Source organism: Mus caroli, chromosome 18, assembly GCF_900094665.2.
Source record: "Mus caroli chromosome 18, CAROLI_EIJ_v1.1, whole genome shotgun sequence".
In the NCBI taxonomy this organism is placed as follows: Eukaryota; Metazoa; Chordata; class Mammalia; order Rodentia; family Muridae; genus Mus; species Mus caroli.
Genome location: NC_034587.1, coordinates 29,546,914 through 29,573,293, shown reverse-complemented (window position 1 = coordinate 29,573,293; position 26,380 = coordinate 29,546,914). Strand labels below are relative to the sequence as shown.

Sequence of the window (26,380 nt, the reverse complement as noted above, 5' to 3'; positions counted from 1 at the left end):
ATGTGTGTGTGTGTGTGTATCTCTGAATGTCTACTCCATGTGTGTGTATGTCTCTGAATGTCTATGTGTGTGTATGCCTCTGAATGTCTACTCCATGTGTGTGTGTGTGTCTCTGAATGTCTATGTGTGTGTATGTCTCTGAATGTCTACTCCGTGTGTGTGTTGTCTGTACAGGTACCATGAAAACCATGCAGAGGGCAGAGACAACTTGCAAGAATCAGTTCTCTCTTTCAACCATGTGGGTTCCTGGAAGGTGGATTCTGGATACTGGGTGGCAAGCATCTTTACCTGCTAAACAATTTCACTGACCCTGTGTTAAGTCTTTAAAGCATAATAAAAGCAAAACACTCTTAGCTCATGGACTATCATGGTGATTTCATTATGAAATGGTTACTGTTAGATACAACATTTTAGTCTCTAACCAATGTTTTTTTTTTTTTTAATTTTTTAACATATGTGAATCTGTCTGGACCACATGTGTGCAGTGCCCTCAGAGGCCAGAAGAGGGTGTTCCACCAGCCCTGGATATGAAGTTAAGAGAGAGTTGTAAGCCTCTATGTGGGTATTGCAAACTGAGCCTGGGTCTTTTCTAAAAGCAGTCAATGTTCTCAACTGCAAGCCATGTCTCCAGACCTCAATGCCTTTTATTTAAGAGCCATGGTTGCATGCTAAGGTAACAGCAAGTCAGCCTAGAAACACAATTGAAGCACTAACACAACTGGCCATTTTCCCACAATCCCCAAATTCCACCTTATGTTGTTATGTTACATTTTAAAACTTCGTATCTACATTCAGGCAGTCTTAGGGAGGGGTGCACACACATCCACAGCACAACTGTGGCTGTCAGAGAACATGCAGGAGTTGGCTCTCCTCTTCTGCCATGTGGGCTCTGGGTAATGAATGACGTCTCTCTGGTTGAAGCAATCTGACTAGTCCTGCTTTTGTTCTTGCTTTGTTTCCCCTCCAAAGAAAAAAAAGCTTTTACAGTGGCCAGGTGGTCTGCACAATGCCTTTTTACCTTGCTGGTCTCTGGGCTGTCAGGGTTAAACTGAACTTGCTTAACAGCCAGCTCTCGTCCGGTATCAACATCATAGCAGAGGTAGACCCTACCAAAAGCTCCTTGGCCAAGCAGCTTGCCCAGTCTCCAGTTGGTCGGAGCTCGAGGTGCTGAAAAAGAACACATTCCTAAAATAAAATGTGATTCACTCAGATCCCTGAACATTCTAGATACAAGGGGAAATGATGACCACCCAAATCTTTCAAAAATGGTCTCCTTATTCTAAGAATTCTAACTCAAAGTTTGATCTCATGATTCCTTTTTGCAATGCAAATGTGACAGCTATCTTTCACTCAATCTAAAATAAAATACATCGTCTATATGATGCCCTATTTTTCCATATTTTATTACAGCAAATTACAAATATTTATAAATAGTCTTGTCAGACCCATCTATAACAAAGCCCATCTATAACAAAGAAGTGTGGAAAAGGTATCATTTCCACTCTCTATAAGAGAATCCAGGCAATATATAAAATTACAACTTTATTTTATGTATATGAGTGTTTTCCCTGCATGTGTGCATATTGTGCACCACATGCATACAGTGCCCAAAGAAGCCAGAAAAGGGCACAGTCCTATCCAGAGTGGAATTACAGATGGTTATAAGCTGCCTCTTGAGCGCTGAGTCAAACCTAGATGCTCTGAAAGAGCAGCCAGTACTTTTAACTACTGAACCATCTCTCTCCAGACCCTATAACTTAAATAAAAAAAAAAAAAAATTATGTAGCCCTGGCTTCCTTATAACTTGCTACATTGTTCAGGCTGGCCTTGAACTTTTGGTATGCCTGCTCTCAAGTATTGAAATTATAGTTGTGTACCACTCTGCCTGGAAAAAAATCATAACTTTTACTGAACATTTTTGATCACAGAGTACAGGGTACCCAATTAACCTAAAATCTAAGGAAAAGGAGGCACTCTAAACCAAGATGAAAAAGGAATGGTGAATCACAGAGAAAAGCCCATTCCAGCAACTAAGGAACGCCAAGCCTCACTACAACACGTGTGGCTGCCATGACAGCACTGAACCCTAGGAAAAGCAAATATACATGGGGTCCTACTTTCACAATATCTGCTGTTTATCTCTTCCTTGGACTCATAGAAGAGAGAGATCACAGAGAACCACACTTGGTGGTCAAGGTTAGAGAATGGAATGGTCCTGGGACCATGGTGACACATTTTTTTTTTTTTTTTTGTTTTTCAAGACAGAGTTTCTCTGTGTAGCCCTGGCTGTCCTAGAACTCACGTTGTAGACCAGGCTGGTCTTGAACTCAGAAATTCGCCTGCCTCTGCCTCCCAAGTGCTGGGATTATAGATGTGCGCCAGCATGCCTGGTGGTAACACATAATTTTAATCCTATAACTAAGAAGGCAGAGGCAGGTGGATCTCCCGTAACAGTTCCAGTGCACCAGGGCTATAAAGTGAGAGCTGTACCCCAAAACAAAAACTGTCTTAAACTTCTTGAAGAAGAGTAAAAAGCATGTTACCACCATGTTAGAGCAGTGGAAAAGGAAAAGACACAAAACAAACAACTTCTCAGAACAAGAGATGATGGCCCTGGCCATCAAGAGTTTCTCCACTCCAGAAAAGTGGGAAGGATCTGTGATAAAGCCGATCTCTGAAAACGAAGAAATGGGGTCTGCTCAGGAGTGAAGGCAGGCAAACTGTCTCCCGTATGCTAGGCTTTGAAAAGAAGCAACAACCTCCTGCTCAGAGAGCAGGATGAGGATACAGCTTCCTTCTCTGAGAAGCAAGCACAACGAAAGGACCAAATGCTGGGGCTAGAGCACTATCATCTAGAAAATCATCTCTGCAAAGCTCTAGGGGAATTCGAAGCCCAAGGTGCACAGGTACGGGAGCAAACAAATTACCAACCCCGTAAAATGGGACTACACTGACTCAGACCCTCCTGGAAATCAACAAGGCAGAAGAGTTGTGCATGCCTGGGCATGAACTTTATTTATCTGTCTTCATGATCCTACAAGTGATGTCTGCGACTCCATGTAAAACTGTAAGACACATAAAAAGCAAACTTAAAACATGAACAAACCAACAAACAAATACACAAATGCACACAAACAACACACACATACCCCAGGCATAGTGGAGCACACCATTTATCCCAGCACTCAGGAAACAGAGGTAGAAGGATCTCTATGAGTTCAAGGCCAGCCTCACCTATAGAGGGAGTTACAGGACAGCCAAGGCCACATAGAAAGAACGGGGGGGGGGGGGGGACACCGGATGTACAGTCAAATAAAACTGCTGGAATGAATATGTCCTCTCAATAAGATCATAAACAGGTAAACCCTTAAGTCCCAGCACTTGGGAGGTGAAGACATGAAGATCACAGTTCAAGGCCATCTTGGTCACCTTCTAATACCCATGGGATTTGAGGCCAGTCTAGTATACATGTCAAGATTCTGCCTCACAAAAGAGGGATTTCTCAAAGGAGAGCAAGAAAGAGAACAAAATGAGGGCACAGGGGTGGAGCAGCAGCACAAGCACAGGCCCAAGAGGAGGTCTGAGAGGCAGCCAGAGGGGAAAGAGCATACTATATGCTGAAGAAGACAAAGACTGAAAGTGAATTCCTCCTTGAAAAATATATAGCCGGGCGTGGTGGCGCACGCCTTTAATCCCAGCACTCGGGAGGCAGAGGCAGGCGAATTTCTGAGTTCGAGGCCAGCCTGGTCTACAAAGTGAGTGCCAGGACAGCCAGGGCTACACAGAAAAACCCTGTCTCGAAAAACCAAAAAAAAAAAAAAAAAAAAAAGAAAAATATATAGACCAGAAGACAAGGGATAATTTAAAAGCACTGGTTTTTATATTCTATTTTTTAAAGATTTATTTATTTATTATATGTAATTTAAATAAATAATTTATTTATTATATGTACACTGTAGCTGTCCTCAGACACTCCAGAAGAGGGAGTCAGATCTCATTACAGATGGCCGTGAGCCACCATGTGGTTGCTGGAATTTGAACTCAGGACCTTTGGAAGAGCAGTCAGTGCTCTTAACCACTGAGCCATCTCTCCAGCCCCTTATATTCTATTTCTTTAGAAAATTTATATGCAGAAAAATATCTTTCAGAAAATGAAGGGAAAAATAACTTTCAAACAAATAAATGTTAAATTAATGCATTGCCAATAGACTTGTATTACCAAAAAAAAAAAAAGGGTAAGTTCACTTCTTCAAGCAAGACTATTATACCTGACTGAATCTTGACTCTAAATAAACTGAAGGTATGCACAAAACACATATGAAATATTTTCTTTCCTTCTTTTTTTATTTGTTTATGTGTATGGGTGTTTTGCCTGTCTGTATATCTATGCACCTTATGTTTGCCTACTGCCCTCGGAACCCAGAAGAAGGCATTGGATCCTCTGGAACTGGAGTGACGGACAGTTGTGAGCTGGAAACTGAGCCCAGGTCCTCTGGAAAAGTAGCCAGAGTTCTCACCTGCTGAGCCACTGCTCCAAACCCTTCTCTCCTTCTTTTCAATCTCATTAAAGACAGTGGTCAAGAACCAAGTAAATGCAAGGTAGTAACCAAAACAAGGCTTTATACCACACAAAATTTGTTACAACATCTATCTTCAGGCCAGTGATGAAGATGCTGGGGATAAAGTTCAAAACCTGAATGTTGGGTCATTCTCCCTTGGGCTGGGAATCCCAAAAAGGATAAAAGAACAAAACGAACCAGGACCATCAAGCTTCCTGACCGCAGACTAAACATGACCAGCCTCTCTGTGCTCCACTACCATGCCTTTCCTTCTACGATGGACGCTATCCCCAAAGCTCATCAGTCAAAACAAACTCTTAAGTCAGTCTGGTCAAGTATTTTGTCACAGCAACAAGAAACAAGCTAATGTATATTCTTAACAAGTGTTACAGGTGTATATTCTTAACAAGTGTAACACTAACTCCTCCACACCACAAATTCACACACGTAAAAATACATACACACACATATACACACACATGCACGTACAGACAGACACATGCACATACAAACTGATACACTCAAAAATAAGAATGGGACTAGAAAGATGGCAACTCGGTGTTGATGTAATAATTTTGGAAAGTTCTGGAAACTTAAGTAAGTGGAGCCTTGGTAGAGAAAGTTTATCACTGGTCAGGAGGGTGCCTCTGAAGGTATATCTCACCTCCCTAAGCCTAAGTCTAAACCTAAGCTTGAGCCTAAGACTAAGCCATCCAAGAACCAAGTTCCACATGTCTAGTCCTGCTTGTCATTTCCTATGAGGTACGTATGTCCTCTCTCTGTCCTACTGTGTCTCCTCTACCAGTGCTTCCACCACCATGGTACTCTGCCTCAGCACAGACCAAGAATCAATGGAGCCAAGGACCATAGACTAAAACCTTGCACCAAAATAAACCTTTCCCTTAAGTTGTTTTGGTAAGATATTGAATCAGTAATGAACACACACATCTAGTAAATCTCTAAGCATATTTATGATCTAGATTAAATGCTATACTGTAATTTGTTTTTTCTCCACAAACCAATATCCTCATTAGGCTATCTCTTACAAGTCTCATACAAAGTCTCAGTGCTTAATAGACATGTAGACTAGAATGGGTAAGAACAATTAGTAACAGTTTTCCTTAAAAAAAAATAATGAAGAGCAATTAGCTAAGCTAGTTAGCAGTAACACACATATCTGATAGGATAGCCACCTTTAAAAAACATATTACTATCTCTTATGAAGAGAGTCATTTTTCCCTGAGTTCTGACTTGCCATTTACTCCTGGTGACACAAAACTATGCAATGTTTCTGCTACACAATTCTATTACTTACAACGGCTGGGTGGGCTGATGTCTGTGACAGTCAAAGTAGGATTGTCTATGTCACTCCCCCGTCTTCTTATTCGACTGTCGTCATACTCTGGGGTAAAGACACTGCTTCCACTACTAGTGCTTAAGGAGTGATCAGTAGGACTGAAGCTCACAGGAGACCGGAAACTGGTGCCCTGAGTCCTTCTAGCTCTTGGAAAAGTCTTCCGACCTACAAAGTGAAAACATAATTAACTTATTCCCCATGTACTACACTTTAAAGATACTTAAACATCTATAGTATGGGAAATAAAACTCTGCCCTGAAAATATAGGCTGAAATAACAGTGATTATGTGGGTGAAGGTGGTAGTGGATATAAATTCAAGCACTCTGTTATGGAAAGTGCACATATACTCATGTGCACATGAAAAACACAGAAAAAAACCCTTCACTTTCACACACACACAAAAAAATTCATTTCCAATAATGGCTTTAAAATAAACATAAAAACAAATTAGAAAGTTAGCGGTAGCAGAGAGATACTCTCCGTTCCGGTTGGTCTTGTTTTGTCAACTTGACACAAGCTAAAGTCATCTGGGAAGAGGAAATCTCAACTGAGGAACTACCTTCATCAGACTGGCTTGTAGGCAAGTCTGTGGAACACTTTCTGGATTAATGACAGATGTGGGAGGGTCCAGCTCACTGTAGGTGGGCCACCCCTGGACAGATGATCCTGAGCTATGTATGAAAGCTGTCTGAGCAGGCCATGAGAGCAAACCAGTAAGCAGCATTTTTCCATGGCTTCTGCTTCAGTTCCTACCTTGACCTCTTTTCATGATGGACTATAACCTGCTAGGCAAAATAAACCCTTTTATCCCCAAGTTGGTTTTGGTCATGATGTTTATCATAGTAGCAGATAGCAAACTAAGACACTGGCACATCTACATTCATCCACAACAGCGAAGAAATGGAAACAGTCTAGATATCCAACAAGATATGGATCATGAAAATGTGATCCACATACTGTAGCGGGTTGAACAAAAATGGCCCCACTAGGCTTATTATAGATTTGAAAGCTTGGACTCCAGTTGATGCACTATTTGGGAAGTATGAGGAGGTGTGGCTTTATGGGAGGCAGTGTGTCACTGGGGGTGGGCTTTGAGATTTCAAATGTCCAAGCTAGGCCCAGTGTCTCCCTTTCCTGCTGCCCTCTGATCCAAATGTAGAACTCTCAGCTATCTCTCCAGCACCATGTCTGCCATGCTTCCACCACGACCATAATGAACTGAATCTCTGAAACTTTAAGTCAGCCCCAATTAAGTGTCTCCTTTAAGAGAGTTACTATGATCGTGGTGTCTCTTCACAGCAATAGAACACTAAAATATGTCTGGTACATGTACATGCATATAGAGATCCAGGTCAACATTGGGTATCTTCTTCAATCACTGTCACCTTTATTATCTATCTATCTATCTATGGCATAATCATGTAATTTATTTATTAATTTCATTTATTTAAGACAGGGTATCTAACTATGTAATTCTGTAATTCTGACTGGCCTGGAACCCACAATGTAGACCAGGGTGGCCTCTCAAGTGCTAGGATTAAAGGCATGAGCCATGTGCCCAGCTGCCATCTTTATTTTTTGGCATACAAATTTTGGGCCTTTCACTGAACATGAGGTTCACTGATTCAGCTACACTGGCCAAGCTTCCGGGCCTACTTATTCCACACCCTCTCCTCCACACTCAGGTAAGGGGTGCACACTGCTGTGCCCAGCCTTTATATGGGCTCTGAGGACCTGAATTCAGGTTCCTGTGCTTAAGCAGCACACACTCTAACAGTTACCAGTAAAAAAGTCTCTTGTCCTATTTTTTTGTTTTGTTTGAAACCTTATAGCAAGCTGTCCTGGTACAATGTAGACCAGGCTGGCCCTGAACTCATAGAGATCCACCTGCCTCTGCCTCCTGAGTACTAAGACTATGTACTCCTTACCATTCCTGGCAAAAGTTTATCTGCTTTTTTTTTAACCAGAAAATTAAGTGACTCAAAAACAAATTATTTGGATATCATAAGTATGAGGCTTTTCAGATGTACGCTCTTCTTGTAATGTTTGCTTAGTGTTAATCTGTTCCTACAGTCTGGTGGTAAGTTCAACACTTACCGTCATTATACTCCTGGTGATGGTAGGAAACGTGGTACCTTCTTGGATATGTTCCTCCTTTTCCAAATTTCTCAAAAATGGGGTTATCATAGTCTGTTAAGTCATAAAAAATACTATCATCAAAAGTCAAATCTTTTTAATAATAAAAAGCATATTATCATTTTTAATTTTTTCAAAAAATTTCCCCTCCTAACCAAACCATGACATAAACATTCAAGCATGTAGAATTTATAGTCTAACCTGAAAACTCCTGATGATTATCTGGGTAGCTCTGTGCCCTAGGCATCCGTGATTTTGGGTAGCTTTCTCTATAAATAGAAAATGTAAAATTAAATTGAAGGAGGGTATGCAATAAAACAAAAAAAAATTTTTAAGTAATATCTGTATTTCTACATGTATTCGTGTTTGTGTGTATGTGTGTGTGTATAAAAGAGTTCACTTAAATACTAACATAATTTTTTAAAAAGAAAAACCTGTTTTGAAACACTCACTTGGTACATACAGACAAAAGCCTAGCTTTTAAATTAAGTACAGGGTAAGAATGATATATCTAGAAGCATGGAAGCGTGAAGCACCTGTACATCGGCTCAATGTTGGAAAATCATTTTTTTCCTGAAACTGTTTCTGGATCAACACTAAAGACATAATTTTAACTTACCAAACATTAATGTCAAATATTCAGGAGAGTTCACTAAAAATTTTCACTTTTTTTTTTTTTTAAAGAGGTGGGCAGAGTAGATTTTCCAAGACACTGACAGAGGTGTGGATGAGAGGAAAATGGACGTGAATCTCCAAAAGCGTTTCTCTTTTCATAAAGCATCCCAGAGCAGACAGACAAGCAAAGAGTCAAATACTAACTCTGTGCTACAGGAAGACAGCAAAACCGCAATGGCCTTCTGAGAACAGCAGAAGGCGCCCTGACAAACGCATATTAGGCACACAAAATGAACAATTTTTTAAAAAATGAAACTGCCAAAACCAATCATGAGTTTTATAAAAGTTTCAAGAGCTGTCATAAAACAATCATATGTAATCATATGTAATCATATCTGTTTGCCCTTGCTTCAAACACATTTCAGACAAGCAGAAACAGTAGGAAAACCATAATGTAACAACTAACAAAGACATTGAGCCCATGAAGTCAAAAGATTTATTCACAGTACAGAAACTACTTGCTGTCAGTGTAGACAATATCATTGAATGACACTCTTCAGAATGTAGAATAAAAGAATCATTGATAACTCCATATTCTGTGTGTATGCATTTTTATCAGTATGTACTGAAAAGCAGAACTAAAATCGTCATACCCATCCAAAGGACTATCAAGTGACGGGCAGCTTCCTGAGCCGGAGTTTTCAGGGCTGCTTAAAGACAATGGATCCAGCATCTGGGAAAACAAAGAGCCCACCATGACTCGGCCTGACAATAACCAAAGTCTCAGCTCCTGCACCGAACCGTGCCTGCCTGCCTGGATGCTGCCTGCTGTGCTCCTCCGCCTGGATAATACTAGACTGAACCTCTGAGCCTGTGAGCCAGCCCCAATTAAATTCTGTCCTTTGTATAAAACAAAAACAAAACTGTTTGAGACATGATGTGACATAAACTTCATACATTTAAAGTATATAATGCAATGGTCTCTAGCATATCAAGAAATGAATACGACTTTCTTTCCCCACAATTTTATAATTATTTTAGAGTCTTCAAAAGGAACAGTAACCAATAGCAGCTACTGTCCAGAATTACTCATTTCTAAACATCCTATATAAATAAGCTGGGATTACAGAAATCTTATGCGAGAAAAATATACTTTTCTATAGTCAAGTAATTGAAGCTAAAGTAATTTTGCTTACTGAAAGCTGAGCAATGTCAATAGAGACAAACCATCGAGTGACCATGCTACACTAGGATATGTAAAGTGCCACAGTGCCCACGTGGGCACTGAGACAGTGGAAGGACCTAACAGCCACCCCACAAAAACACCTGAGTACTACAAAGCAGAAGCACCTTTAAGACAGTTCACAAACCGCACTTCATAAAGTAGTTATAATTTTACCCTATCTTTAAAGTATTTATTAAGCTAGCAATGCCTTCAATATCAGCACTCTAGACTTCAAGGCCAACCTGATCTACTGAGTGAGTTTCTGGACAGTCAGTACTACACAGAGAAACCCTAACTCAAAAAAACCTAAATAAATAATAAATAAATAAATAAATAATTTATTAAGAAATCTGAATGTTAGTTAATTTAAGATTACAAGCCAAATGCACCAAAGACAAACAGTTCAAAACAAAAAACAAAAAAAACAGCTTGTTCTAGTAATTTTGATGCACCAATACAAAAAGCTATATATAAATTAATGGGCAGTTTATAATAACTTTTTGACTTAGGATAGATTGATTAGAGAAAATGTACACACACACACACACACACACACACACACACACACCATCCTTGGTGTCTTCCAAATCACGTTGGTCACCTGACCAGTGTATGTTAACATATAGTGAAAACCAGCATCCAGTCTGGCTTACTTGGTCCATGCTCTCTGGAATGAACTCTCCTTCACTGTTGATGCTAGTGAATGACCCATTCCGGGCAATCTGGTGTAGTTCGTCTGGAATGTATCCTGGAGGAGGGGAACTTCTATCCCTATTAGGGGGACCTCAAAAAGAAAAAATTATAAGATTTTATCCTTGTCAGCAAGGAAATTAATCTTTGTTCCAATTAAATAGGTCTCATTTCTAACTACATTAAAAAAAAAATAACTTCAGCAAATAAAATCCAGTATTTACAAAAGTTAATCAGAATGCTCAGATTCAGATCTTTTTAAAACCTTTCTAAATTTACACTCTACATAACCTCAATAGAATACGCTAACTCATACTCAAGTTTTTCTGACTGTTGACAACCATATCATGGGTTGATGACACACTATACAATCTTATGCCACAGCTTTTGAATTTCCAAAGACAATTTATATCTGCCTATATTTAATATAATCTGTGACTGGTATCTCCATATAGGAAAGGAATAAATAAGGGCTCACAATCAGGGCATGGTTTAAATCCCAGGGCAGGTTACCATCTTAGAGTCTTTGGCAACGGGTCTGTCCTCACATCAACGAGTGCAGTACTGCATTACATCTTGGTAAAATCACTCACTGTAAACTTGCTATGCACACTGAGCTCCATGGTATTCTTTCCATTAATTGTCTTTAATCTTTAGACACCTGAAGTAAGACTGCTCCTTACTCATTCAGCACATTTTGTATTTAATATTTTTTATTTAGTATCTGGATTTTACTTTTTATTACTTAAAATTAGGCTTTTGTAGTAAGCTATATTCTTTTTACTTAAATCTCTTCATAATTTTCCAGGTGTATTAGCATACATCTTTAATTCCAGCACTCAGGAGGCAAAGGTTGGCAGATCTCTAAGTTCAAATCCAGCCTGGTCTATATGGATAGTCCCAGATTAGCTAGGCCTATATATAAAGATATACTATATACTATAAATCCCTAGAATCTTTATAGTTTAAGAAAAAATAGAGGGGAGCCCGGCAGTTATTTAATTACTTGGTTAAAGTTTATTAACCAAGTTGTTGGCTTTCCTTGCAGTAATTTTTAAAGTACACAAACATATAAATGTTCTTCTATTTAAGTTTAAACTAAAAAAAAAGAAATAAGCACATGTAAAGGGGTCACCTGTTAAGTAGGAAGAAGGAGCCAGGGACCTATTAAGAAGGTGTAGAGATCTCATCTGCTGTCTGCAAAGAGGTGTGTGCTAAGCTTTGAGTGGAGCTCATGTAGGCTTTGTAACACCTACAGCCACTGTCATTACTGAATTCCTGATATTTTCATCTTTCTGCATACTTTTTTTAAATTATAGAGCATTTTTTAAATTATACACGCAACTAAAAGGAGACTGAGAAAGAGGGAAACTATAAAAGTTTCTCCATCCAATTATATAACTCATATTTCTTAATATTCATTTAATAGGCATGTTAACACACTCAGTAATTCTGCACCATTTTCAGTTTTTTCCTTATCCTGGCACCAAAGTCAAACAACAAGAATACTTACTAGTGGGTTAATATTGAGGAAATCAAAGGGCAATTTAACTAGTGCATGTAAGCTTTCCCTGTCTAACAACTGAAATGTAGTGGCTGTTTTACTTCCACAAAGAAGGCTAGCAGCTGTGCCTCCAGTTGGAGAAGAGCTCTGTCTGCAAGTACACTGGTTATGGCTTTCAGCCCACCGTCTAAAGGCAAGGGGAAAGTTACTGCTCTCAAACCAAAGTGACAGTGCAATGTTTGAATTCCCATAACTCAAACATTCTCTCAGTTTGGTGGTGGTGGTGGTGGTATTGTTTTGTTTTTGCTTTTGCTTTTTAGTAATCCCAAGTATATCTGAGTAAGGACAAAGAGTAGGCTCTACCTGTGTATCATCTTTGTGGGTCACATCTCTACTTTTCTGAAATAGACTCATGTGAGACAAAACACCTAAAAAAAAAAATGGTCATAAAACAGCTTCTTCTAGGCCCCTACACACTTGAGGCAGACATGCAGCTAGGTCTTCTTGTGGACCTCTAACAGCTGGAGTGGGAGCAGCCTCTGACTCTACTGCCTGCCTTTGGGTCCCCTTCCCCTGGCTGGGCTGCCTTGTCTGGCCTCAGTGGGAGGGGATGTGCTTAGTTCTGCTGCTGCGACTTTATGTGCCAGGGCAGGCTGGTACCCATGGGGGCTTCGTTGGGAGGATAGGACAGGGAGGAGGGGTGGCTACAACTGGGGTGTAAAGTGAATAAATAAATTAATTTTTAAAAAGCAGCTTCTTCTAGAAAACAAAAGAAAAAACCAACTGCTCTAGTTACTCACATGCTAACTTAATCTTTTCATTTATTGTCATTGCTAACTCTCCAAGTATCTGACTCTGTCCTCTTGTTTTCTCTTCCCAATTATGTGTCTCTCCTCTCCAACTTTCCCTTTCAAACTTATGCCTCCGTACAAGAACTCATGCTATCTGGAATGACTATATCCTCTGCCCTATCTGTTAAAAATAATTGTATCAGCTGTCTGTTCTTTTTTTTTTTTAATTAATCTTTTTTATTAGGTATTTTCCTCATTTACATTTCCAATGCTATCCAAAAAGTCCCCAATACACTCCCCCCCCCACTCCCCTACCCACCCACCCCCACCCCTTGGCCCTGGCATTCCCCTGAGGCATATAAAGTTTACATAACCAATGGGCCTCTCTTTCCAGTGATGGCCGACTAGGCCATCTTTTGATACATATGCAGCTAGAGTCAAGAGCTCTGGGGTACTGGTTAATTCATAATGTTGTTCCACCTATAGGGTTGCAGTTCCCTTTAGCTCCTGTTCTTTAAGCAATGAAACTATTTTATTTTGTCTTTTTTGGTATTTTTAATGATACTTGAAGAATTTACCTTATAACTTTTATTTCTGTGCATGTATGAGTCTACACATATGCATGACCATGTGCATGTGAGTGCCAGAAGAGGCCAGAAAATACTGTTGGATCCCCTAGACCAAGAGCCACAGGTAACTAGGAGTCACCTGACACTGGTTCTAAGAAGCAAACTTTGGTCCTCTGCAAAAAGAAAACACTCTTAACCACATCTCTCCAGCTCCTATGGCGAATTCAGAACACCTCTGCCTAGCACAGGCTCAAGAAGGCCACCTCACAATATATAGTCCACGGAATCTTTTATTTCCTTTTATCAGAAGCTTAGGAATACGGAATGCATTATTGATGATAAATACAACAGGAACTGAGAGAACAATAATAAAACACAGTCTATATATTCTTAGCCATTTTCATATTGACAGTACGTCCTGGAAACACCTAAGACCCCAGGCATGTAGAACAAGAGTCAGTCTACTACATTCATGTCCTACAGTTACTCTCCTCTCTACTCATATCACACAGAAGCGTCTAGCCCACTCATTTCTATGTCCTACAGTTACGCCCTCCCTCTATTAAGATGACTAAAACCTCTTCAAGATTGTACTTCAATTTTTGAATATTGAAATATTCTGTGTAGAAAGAAAAACTTTAAATTGGTTATTGCTAGTCCTACAATATGTGAGATTAACTTCTCAGGAACATAAGACCAAGTGGCTAAAGCATATAACTGCAGAGACTACAGAGACAGGGTGCTGTTTTCAGAGATCTATTTCGTGTTACCACACAGTAAAAGATAAGAAGGATCACTGGTTTCCTTATTCACACCCCGTCTTTCTCACCTACTACAGATAGCCGTTTTTTCCTCTCTGCACCAAGTGGTGTATTATTCAAATCTTCTGGTGACGGTGATGGTTCTAAATTAGTAGCCTAGAAGAGAAAAGGGCAATTGATGCTATTCTTCCCACTTGAGGCTTTCAGCAGAATCACCCTCTTACTAAAATACAGCTAGCTACCCTCTATTCTTATTGGGCCTTTTAAAATCTACTCTTACAAATTTTAATCTCCCAGCAGAGTGGCACAAACCTACTACCCCAGCTACTTAGAAGATGAGAGCAGGAAGATGACTTGAGCCCAAGAATAAGAAAGGGAGGGAGGCAGGAAGTTGGTTGAAATGGGGAGAAGATAGACATTTCAAAAGCAGTAAGACAGCAGTACATCAGGTGAGTGTGCTTGCTGTCAACCCTTATGACCCAAGTTCAAACCCTGAATCCAACATGTGAAAATGAGAAAAATTGATTTTCACACATGTGCCTATGGCATGTGCACATGCCACCTCGTCTACACAAAAGCAGGGTAAAATATAAAAATACAAAATGGACATCAATTCTAATATAATTCTTCTCAAATTGTTAGTTTCTATTAGTTTTACATGTATTATTTGTAATTCTAACTATATAGTTTTGAGGAACAAACATATTAAGCTACAGCAATAAAAATATGTAAATTTACACTTTATAAATTAAAATATAACTATAACCCTGATTACAGTCCTATAAGTCTTCAGTGAGACATACACTCCAAGTCATACCTGTGTCCTCCCATTTCCTACAAGTAGTATCTTGAGACTCTTCATGTGAGCGCTGCGATCCAGCAGTGCCACAGCTTTGTCCAGGTCATCTTGGGTAGTTAACGGAATTACCAACTGAACAAAAAGAGACAAGAATCATGCAGACATCACAGCAGACAGATGCTTCTGTGAGCAGCTCCATTACTAGGGAACTAGAAATCTCACCTTGTATTTTATTACTACAGTGAAAGTCTAAGGAGATTATACATGTCTAGTCTATTCCAGCATTCTGCTCTCTTTCAGCACCACTAAAATCTCATCATTAATAAATAATTAACATTTTTGCCTTATTAATCATTACATTCTCCTAGTAAATATGTCTAAAAATTAATTTTCTATGATATTTTTGTAACATTGGCAAATTAAGGTATAGTAAATATTGTTAAATTAAGGTAAAGTAAGTATATTCAGACCTAAGAACATTTAAAGGCACACACACAAATTATATAAAATAAGCCACTACTTTTCATCTGCACAAATAAAATTCTTAATTCTTTTTTTGAGTAGTAACCACAGGTTTACTCGTTGCCTGTTGTGTTTACAATGTAACAAACCTTGAGTATCAGTGACAGCTGCCAAGGGAAGGTGTCATCAGCCACATATCTGCACTCCACAGTTCCCCTGAATTCATCTCTGGTCCTGGAAGTCTAGATCACTACGCTCAAGAACAAGTGCGCTGCTAAGTGAGTAATCATCTCAGGAAATCCTCAGTGTGAAATCTACTCTCATTAGTCCTCTCTCTCATGGCTAAGATGTTATAAACAACAGTAGCAACCCAAGAGGTCTATGAACAAAATATGATTCACATGAATTTATAAAAATCAAAACCTTTTATTTTTTAAATAAAAAAATTCTTGCAGCTTAAGGAGAAGAAGTAAGCATCATTTCACTGGGACAGAAACAGAGTGAAAACAAATGGACATACGCCACACTTACTAAATGTAAAGCCGCTTTGGCTGGGAGTCCTGGGGACGAGGGCCTGCTCCAGCAGAGCACAGCACAGGGTGAGCACTAGAGGTGCCCTGGCCCAGGACCTACCATGGTGTAACCTCACTCTGTAGTTGGTGTATGAAAGCAATGTCTCTTTTTCTAAAGACTGACAAAAGTTCAAGGCCATCCTAGGCCATGCAGTGAGCGCTGGGCCAGGCCAGTTCACCTGGCAAGATTCTGTCTCCAAAACTATAATAACTTAATAAAAACAGAAAACTGAAAAGCTGCTAACCTTATGTACAAACCAGGATTATTTGAATTCTGTCTTATACTCTGCTAACATTTGTCTAGTCTGTACTTTGAAGTTTATTTCCAGTTTCTATTTGCAGCTCATTTTATGCTGGTACACATCATCTTTGTCCCATTTCCTATTGCTGATAAAACACCCTGGGAGGGAGGAGGAAGGGGAGAAGAGGTAGATGAAGGAGTGGGAGGGTAGGGTAGCTTTGTTTCCTTGAAAATTAGGAGATAATGATTCAAGGTCAAGTTATTTATATGGGAAAAGATTCTAGGTAAGGGAGTGGGAAATGAAGAAAGAAGGGAAGATGGCCATGACAAGTCCGTTATGGACAGTTAGTCATCTACCATCCATGTACTTCACCTGTGTCCATACTACTAGATAACCCTGAAAACGCAGGCTGGCAGTTGAACACCCAGCTAGTATGTACATATGATAAAATACCAAGAAAAGACTGAGTAAGAGATATGCTTACGCATAATTAAAACCCCAAATTTCTTGAAATGTAAAATGTCAAGCTACTGCTGTAGTACAGTGCACACTACTCAGGATACTGTTTAAGATATAGACTTGTACTTATGAAAACATGTGCCCTGCCTTTTTGGGATTCCTAGCCAGGTCCTGCTGGGCTGTGTCTGTAAGCTGGTGCAGGCAGAAGGGGCTGACACCGGTGCTGGTGTGGCTGCATACAGCCCCTGGAGCTCCCTCCCAGAGCAATCAAGTGTCTTTGCATTCGGCAGAAGAAAGCATTTTGTGTGTAAGCAATCAGGCTGTACTGCTTATGGGGATGGATTAAAATGTCTTCAGTGTTCAAAAGAATATTTGCATCTCTGTGTTATTCTCAAGTGTTTTAGTTGCAAGGGGGTTTCATGTATTTTCTTAGATCAAGTTTTTCTGACTTCCCTTATCACTCCACCCCTGCGGTTACTCTTTCTATTAATACTGTTCTTAAGCTGTTCCATCTTCCATCCTTCCCTTGAAACTCTTTGTAGGGCTGGCTTTTCACACCAAAGTCTCAGTTTGAATATTGCTTCAGTTGCTAGCTTCTCCTTAGTAACATAAAGAGGACACTCACTGACTTTTTTTTTTAAAGACAGGGTCTCTCATTGTAGCCCTGGGTGTCTTGAGGCTCATTATGCCTGCCTTTGCCACTGCCTCCCCAGTGCTGGGATTACAGCATGTACCACCATGCCTGTCCCAAGACTTTATGTATTTCCTTCAAAGATCTTCAATCCTCTGCTATCTGCTTCGTCCACAAACCTGTGACACTGACGCCATGAAAGGCTGCAACTCATAAACCCTCACATCCGGCCAGTAAAAAGTATTTTCTGAAGATTAAATTAAAAAATTAACTAAAAATTTTAAAATCCCACTAACAGTAAGAAACTTGAAGCCGGGCGTGGTGGCGACGCCTTTAATCCCAGCACTTGGGAGGCAGAGGCAGGCGGATTTCTGAGTTCGAGGCCAGCCTGGTCTACAAAGTGAGCTCCAGGACAGCCAGGGCTATAAAGAGAAACCCTGTCTCGAAAAACCAAAAAAAAAAAAAAAAAAAAGAAACTTGAGTTACCATCTAATCCAATTCTACTTTCAAGATTAAAATGGGTTCCCTGAGAACAGAGTGAGGACCCACATAACCTGACCCCAACATCAATACAAGCATCCAAAGCATCCTAACTAATATCACAGTAAGTCTACGTATCCCAAGGAAAGCAGGCTCACTGAATACAGAGTAAAAGGAAAATTGGAAGCTGGAAACTGCAAGGTGAGGTCTACTTCCTCCCACTGTATGTCGTCTTAGCTATGTGCACAGTAGCACCCCACTTAACAGTAAAATCTAAATGTGCATCTCACTCCTATAATGTACCACTTTTTACAAATCACCAAATAAAAACTCAAACTCTTACATGAACACACTAACTTTCCAAAATAAGGACTACTAAAAAACAAAATGGAGTGCGTATATTTACCTCATTGTTGGTATAGTGTAGATCCAGAGACTGCCCAAAGGCGATCTTAGACTTAGACCTCAGGTCTTCTAGTTTAACTGGTCTAGTGACCTGCAGGATCCTACATAAAAATAATTTTTAAATATGTTATTTTGTTTGTCAGAAACATTATACTTACAACAGTTCTATTTTGTCAGATAAATTAAGTAAAAGTTATAACACACTTGATCAAATACAAAAATTTTCAATACAAATTTTAAGATTAAAATTTGTTTTATTTCAATTATAATTTTTAAAGGAAGATTCTCCAAGTGTTAAATTCACAATCACATAAATATTAAAGCTCAATATAAAGTGCTACTTAGGAGAGTGTTTAAATCTGATTAACTGTGCATGTGTGTAATAGAATGCAATGAAACGGTTAAGAACAGTAAGTCCCTCATCCTGTTGAAATCAGGTTTTGATTTCTGGACCCTTATCAATTCAAAATCTTAGCACATATGTTAGGTAAGCATCTCTAAGACATCACACAGGATTGAAGTGAAAGAAAAGCATGGTATTTGCTTCTATTCCTAAGGCCTGGGCAGCCCAGGGAGCATGCACTAAGTCTAGAGAATACCACATCGGATTATGAAGTCACTTCCACGCTAGCTTTATAGATCACATACTAGGGACAGAGCTGAAGGAATGGAAAAGCTAGCAAACACCCAGAAAAGAATCCCAAATAAGGAATATTGATATGTAAGGTGTACTCTTTTTCCTTTTTCAGTGCACCTAGTGAAATATGTTCACATATTCAAGTTATAGGACTTGTGAGAAACTTCTAATTCCTTAAGATTAACAGGCCTTTTATTAATACAATGAAACACCAATAACAAAACCACAATCTTCTGTGCTCCTAAGAGGTCTTCTCGTCAGCCCTCACCAGCTGCACTGCCACCCTGAGGCAGACATAGCAGGGGACACCAGGCACAGAAGGCTAAGCTTACATTCCTGCTGTATAAGTACCTGCAGCCACCATTCCAACTCACTTCTACAACACTGTTAACAAAATATACACCACAGCATTGAAGTCTTTACAGGACAGTAAATTAAAAGTAAATAGTAAGATTTTAAAGTGTGTATTATGAAGTGATCTTACTTACTTCCCAATTTTGCAAAGCAAACACATCGAGTCTTTCCAATGGCTAGCATGCATTTTAACATAGTCTATTTCTCGCCGGTCTAGGTGCATGCTATCCATTACCAAAGACTATTTCATTTTCAATTTCCAAACTACAAAATTTCTTTCAAACCTGAAAGAATCCTAATAGCTTAACTGGAATACACATTTTATTACATGGTTAAATTGATGTGTAATATTTCCTTGCTTACCTTTTTTCTCCTCTATGTTCAAATTTGACTCGAACATCATTCTATAATAAAGATATCAGTCATAATCATACAGAGACCAGATACATTTCTAAGTCATCTTTTCCTTAGCCTACTCATTTAACATAGAGCAGAAAAGAAGGGGTTTCACTTTCAAGGTGCAATTCCAATCACCAAACGTCTGCCAAAAATCTGGGTTGAGAATTACATCATGAGCTCTGATAACAGAGACGAGCACCAATATCCACTCATGCACGAATAGCCTGAGCTAAGGAAATGGAGAATGCAGCTTTCCTACTAAAGTCCTTCCTCTTCTGTGAGTTTCAAGACCTCTGAATATATGCTTGTTGGTTTGCTTGTCTTCCTTGTTAAGTTTAAAACTTTCACCTCTTCTCTTAAATGAAGTACTTTAAAGCTTCTTTTCTGCATAATCAAATTGTCATTACTTTATTATCATATTTCAATAGTCAATCCCATAACTTAAATAGCTTCTCAATATACAGCATGGATACGAAACACAGAGGTATATTCATAACAATGGGAGGTTTCATTATGCTACTTCAAATGGCATGAAATTTAAAACTTAGAGCTGCTTGTGTCTACAGCATTTCATGTTATTTTCTAACCTAAACAGACCATGAACGGACACTATAGGAAGAGGGAACTCTAGTATTTTGACATTCTATGCTTCCTAGCTCATGCTAGTCTAGTTAATAGGAATCAAATTAATCCAGTTATAAGTATCCAGAAGAGACTTCAAGGGATAACAAAAGACACTTTATCTTCTGTGCTAGAGAATGGATGAAATAGTAACTTTAGCAAGCAGTTACCATATAGCTTTTAAAAAAATGTATATTCATTTTTTTCTTGTCACTATATCTTCAATACTGTACTTACACATAGCATTTAAATTGTATTACATATTAAATATAAATACAAAACTTAAAATGTACTTATCAGATAATATACTAATAAACAAAACATCTGACTCAAAGTATAAAAGAAGTCTATGAAATGAAAATAATTCATAGAACAAAATACACTTATTAAAATACTACTGAAGCTGGGACTAGAAAGAGTGCTCAGTGGTTAAGAACACACACCACTTTTACAGGGGACCAAAGTACAGTTCCCAAGGCCCATGTCAGGTGGCTCACAAGCGTCTGTAACTCTAGCTCCAGTGGGCTCCAGTACTGCAGCTTTCCATGGGCACCTACAATCTCATGCACAGACTCACATAGAAACAGTCACATAGTTTAAAAATAATAAAAATGGAATCTTTTAAGTATTACTGAAATAAATACCTGGTTTTTTGGTGATGAAGGTTTTGCTTTCCTGGTTTCTTGTAAAGATAATGCTGGCCGACTGGCCTTATGAAGGACAGCCAAATCTTGCATGATTGAATTCAAAGCTTGCTGATCATCTGGGTATTTTTTTAAAAAGACATAAATACATATACATTTTAAAAAGAACTCTAATGTCAATATATATTCATCATAGTCATCAAGCAGAATCTATAATGGAATTTAGTAAATAAATGACTTAGTTAGACTGGAGAGATGGCTCAGCAGCTAATGGCACCTGCTGCTCTCTCAGAAGATTCAAGTTTGGTTCCTAGCACTCTCATGCCGCAACTTACAACCATCTGTGACTCCAATCCCAGGGACTCCTGTACCCTCCTTAGCTTCCCCGGGTACCCACACACATGTGACACACATTCATAGATGAAATACATCTTTTACTGTGTGGTCCTGGAACTATGTTCATCAGGCTGGCTTTGAACTCTTAGAGATCCACCTGCCTCTTTTTATCAAACAAAATGTTAATTGTGTTACAAGAAACACACACACACACACACACACATACACACACACACACANACACACACCACCTCTGAGAATAACATCAAAACTACTTAAGACTCAAGCTCTGCATCTACACATGGGGCATTTTTGTTTTAGATAGTTTTTATTTTACTTACTTTCTATATTATTTTTAACTCTGTGTGTATATATGTATGTGTGTGTGTGTGTGTGTGTGTGCGTGTGTGTGTGTGTGTGTGTATGAGAGTACAGGTGCCCATGGAGGCCAGAGGTGTCAGATGCCCTACAGCTGGAAGGTGACTGATAGTCATCTAATGTAGGTGCTGGGAATAGAACTGAGGTCCTCTGAAAGAGCAGTATGTGTTCCTCACAGCTGAGCTCTCCCTCCAACCCCATTTATAAGGGAGGTAAAGTCATTACGATTCATTCAGTGACTTAACACCCTGAGTCAAAAAAGCCCTGCTAGAACAAATTCTTTTCTATGGCTCCTAAACAAAACACAAACCAAGTATCAATGGCCTTAATAATAAAAATTTAAAAAATGAGGAAAAAAATAAACCTTGTGTAAACATGACCTTCCTTTACCAATTATATCCAAATCGCAGACTTCATTTTAGAGATGTGTTCCTCTTACTGAGGCTTACAGGAGAAAACCAGAAAGGCTCCATCTGTGGACAATGGCTTACTAATACTTTGAAGGTTTCCCTCAAACTTCTTCCCAAGACTACTAACATAAAAGAGTGTTTATCAGGCTGAAGGGAGGGCTCAGCAGTTGAGAGCACTTGCTGTTCTTCCAAAGAACACAGGCTGATCTTCCAAAGGATGCTGGGTTCAATTGCCAGCAACCACATAGCAGCTTACAACTGTCTGTGACTCCAATTCCGGGAGGTCAGATACTCTCATAGATGCATATACATGCAGGCAAAACATCAATGCACATAAAATAAATAAATCATTAAAAAAACAAATAAAAGTATTTATCAAGAAGGCCAATAGCAATTTAAAAGTAACAATGTGGAGCTGGAGAGATAGCTCAGCAGTTACAACCACTGGCTCTTCTTGCAGAGGACAAGGGCTCAGTTCCTAGCACCCACAGTGTCTCCAGTTCCAGACACTCCCATGCCCCCTATTATACACTACAGACACCAGACATACAGGCAGGCAAAACACCCACTTACACACGCAAAAAAAATTTAATTAAAAGTAAAAATATAAGAAAAATTCATTCCTTAGGAAATAGTACCCAGAAAACTACAGGGAGGACTATGAAGCATAAAGTTAGTGTCTTCCAAATAGATTTCCTTTAAAATCATAAACATGTCCCCTCTGCAATGCCAACCACAAACTCTCTGCAGGACTATGAGACAACAGAGTTTTGCTAGTAAATCAATCTACTAATGATTATTAACATCAGATAAATAAAAGAATCAAAGGTCTTTATAATTTTTAAATGTAGCCATTATTTTGGGCAATAATTTATCTCCTGGAGTAATAATAACAAAAAAATATGTTCTATAAAAGAAATCATTAAAAAGAATCTGGTAATTCAATTGTCCCAAAAGTCATTTGACTATATAAATAGCTAAAATATATACTTTGTTGGTTTTTAATATTCAACACAGTCTATAAGTTAAAATATTTGTGTACTAGTAATTAAGGTAAAAGTTGTAATGCTTTTATCAATAAATGCCAGGTTAGGTTATTACATTTATTACTTCTCTGTGTGGCTGGGTGTGCACCACAGTGTTTATGAGCTTACAGGAGTTGGTTCTTTCCTTTTCCCACTAGAGTCCAGAGAATCAAATTCAGGTTTGTCAGACATGGTTTCAAGTACCTTTACCTGCAAAGCTATCTCACGGGCCCCAAGAGATAAACAATATAATCATTTTTTTAAATTTATGTGTATGTTGCAGAATTTTCCCTGTCCAATCACATTAGGACAGGAGGAGACCTGCCGTTGGACAGGAAAAGGGAGGCGGAGCTAGGAGTTGGTGAGACAGATAGGTCTCAGGAGAAGGAAGAAGAGGAGGAGGAGGAGCCAACTGAGGAGAAGGAGGAACCAACGGAGGAGGAAGAGGAGGAGCCAACACAGGAGGAGGAGGACGAGGAGGAAGAGGAGGAGCCAACACAGGAGGAGGAGGAAGAGGAGGAAGAGGAGGAGGAGGAACCAATGGAGGAGGAAGAGGAGGAGCCAACACAGGAGGAGGAGGAAGAGGAGGAAGAGGAGGAGGAGGAACCAACGGAGGAGGAAGAGGAGGAGCCAACACAGGAGGAGGACGAGGAGGAAGAGGAGGACGAGGAGGATGAGGAGGACGAGGAGGACGAGGAGGACGAGGAGGACGAGGAGGACGAGGAGGACGAGGAGGACGAGGAGAGGAGCCAACGTGGAGGCAAAGATCCCCCGTGGTTTTAAACAGCCACAAATAGCTAAGATTTTCACAAGGTTAGAATAATTGGGGTAAAGCTTTTATCATTATCAATTGACTCTGAAATTATTGTATTGGCATCTTGTAAATTGTGATTTTATTGATACATAAATCTGATTTAGCATTAAGAGTCTTGTAATTAGGTGGTGAGGTGGCTAATCCTGGGTGTGTGGGGCATTGCGTGATAGCAAGATAAACTGTGTAGGGGGTGGGGGGTGGCTAGTAGGCAGCCGCACAGTGAGATGGTTCAGTGGAGGCCCCATGGCCCTCCCTGCAGGGCCAGAGAGTTGGCGGGAAAGGGATCGTGGAGTGAGACGCACCAGGTAGGAGCCCTGTGGCCCAGTGTGTGTGGCTCAGCATGAGCTCTGCGGCTTGCTGGTTGCCTTGTCACTAGCACAGGAACATACCAGTTCACTTTTTAAATATTTCCTGCAACATGTGTATATGTGCATACCTGCCTGAGTTTGTGTGTGTCACGTGTGTGCCACATGTGTGCAGGTGACCATGGAAGCCAGAAGGTTTGGATCACCTTAAACTGAAGACACAGATGGCTATGAACTGCCTGATGTGATGCTGAACACTGAACCTGGGTCCTCTTCAAGAGCAATATATAAGCACTCTTAACGCCTGAACCATCTTTGCAACCCTTAGAGAAAATATTTATAACCTTCTTAAAAGCATCCTGTATAAAATAATATTTTTTCATAGTGTTTGCTTAGGCAAATAGTAACTAACTCAGTTACAATGAAATCACAAATAGTATGCCCTAAAAATGTCCACACCAGACTGTGCGTTGTTGATAAAAATTGTCTAAACCTGAGTAAACTGAGACTAATCTCAAATGGAGTAAAATCACTTGATGCTGGAGAGATGGCTCAGGAGTTAAGAGTACTGACTGCTCTTCCAGAAGTCCCAAGTTCAAATCCCAGCAAGCACAACCACCTACAATGGTTAAAAATCAACTCACTATATAAGCTGAAGTACAAATGAAAAAGAAAGGTGAGAAGCCAACAGGAGTCAGCAAGTGTGTGTGCAGTCTGGAGCTATTAGAAGCCTGCTTAGAGTGGAGAGGCTGGGTTCCAGAGGGTGTCATGAGGCGCCATGTACGAAGCTACCAAGAAATGGAAGAGAAGTTTCAAAGTAGGAATGTGGAGCTTTGGCTCCGACTACGTACAGTGAGGGTACGCTAAGCCTTCCAAAACAAGGCTCATCTAAATGACATTTAACTCTACCACCTACACTGTGTGTGTGTGTGTGTGTGTGTGTGTGTGTGAGAGAGAGAGAGAGAGAGAGAGAGAGAGAGAGAGAGAGAGAGAGTATGTGTTTACCTATACAACTGCTTAAAAAGTGAGACAAGGACTGGTGAGATGGCTCAGTGGGTAAGAGCACCCGACTGCTCTTCCAAAGGTCCAGAGTTCAAATCCCAGCAACCACATGGTGGCTCACAACCATCCGCAACGAGATCTGGCGCCCTCTTCTGGAGTGTCTGAAGACAGCTACAGTGTACTTACATATAATAAATAAATCTTAAAAAAAAAAAAAAAAGTGAGACAAATTTTGAAAAGTAACTGTCAGAGTTACCAGGTTCAATCTCAGTTTAAAACAGCATACAATTAATTACTCTGTCCATTTTTCCCAATTTAGGGTCAGACTGACCATTTACCCTGCTCCTTTCTAGTGTCTGTCTAACTGCTGCCTCAAGACAGAAAACCCTCAATATTAAGGAGAAAAGGAGGCAAAGAAGAAAAAGTGATGGATGTATAAACCGAATGCCCTATAGGGCAGACTGCTTCTAAATTACACTTACAATGCCACAGAGTATTGTGAAAGAAACTGCCTCTGCACGTTGATGGCTTGCCTAGTTACTCAATTATAAAATCTGATGACTGCTTTTTTCCTTACCACGTTACTTTCTAAACAAACCACAAGCAGCTGAGCACTGGCTTTGAACGTCCACTGGGTCCTGCAGCTAAATGCCCATTCCAAGGCTGTAAGAGTATAAACAGTGCTCCAACTCAAACTACTTTCCTTAGCTTTGATGGTGCCTGGTACCGAACCCAGGGCCTCACAGATGCGTAACTACTCAAGCATTCTACTACCCCCTAACGCCTAAAGTCCATTAAGTAAAATGGTAGCTAAATCTATATTACACATGACATAAATCTACTGTTCCATGAATTTCTATATGAAGTTTGTTGTAAGATAAATATTTTATTCTTCATCCTATTCTTTAAGTATAATTTTTTTTAAAATGCTTTTAGCTTAAACTTACCCATTATGGCGACCAGCTCAATAATTTGAAAATTAGGAAAATGGTTCTCCCATCAACATTCTTTATTGCCCTAAAAGGTAAGAAGACAAACACATTAATTAGTAATAACTAGAAGAGAAGAGGCAACCACACACAAACACACACACACAATGGTATAAATAACACTATGATGGATATGTGTATGTGTGTGTATACTAGAAATAATTTATAACTTTTTCAGAATATTTACTATTAAGAGCTGAGCATGTAG

General features: G+C 39.5%; 1 protein-coding gene across 1 annotated transcript in view; it reads right to left on the bottom strand.

The window, feature by feature from the left end:
- The window catches only part of Map3k2 (mitogen-activated protein kinase kinase kinase 2), a 71,230-nt gene that overhangs the window by 17,625 nt on the left and 27,225 nt on the right, over positions 1-26,380 (bottom strand). The window contains exons 2-13 of the mRNA XM_021150621.2: positions 26,131-26,200; positions 20,914-21,032; positions 19,613-19,653; positions 18,260-18,359; positions 15,026-15,139; positions 14,277-14,364; positions 10,547-10,677; positions 9,322-9,401; positions 8,255-8,322; positions 8,015-8,107; positions 5,875-6,081; positions 1,019-1,167 (exon numbers count right to left, since the gene is read on the bottom strand). Of these exons, the coding sequence (XP_021006280.1) occupies positions 1,019-1,167; positions 5,875-6,081; positions 8,015-8,107; positions 8,255-8,322; positions 9,322-9,401; positions 10,547-10,677; positions 14,277-14,364; positions 15,026-15,139; positions 18,260-18,359; positions 19,613-19,653; positions 20,914-21,032; positions 26,131-26,134 (1,194 nt within the window). The 5' untranslated portion in view covers positions 26,135-26,200. The remainder of the gene's footprint in view (positions 1-1,018; positions 1,168-5,874; positions 6,082-8,014; positions 8,108-8,254; positions 8,323-9,321; positions 9,402-10,546; positions 10,678-14,276; positions 14,365-15,025; positions 15,140-18,259; positions 18,360-19,612; positions 19,654-20,913; positions 21,033-26,130; positions 26,201-26,380) is intronic.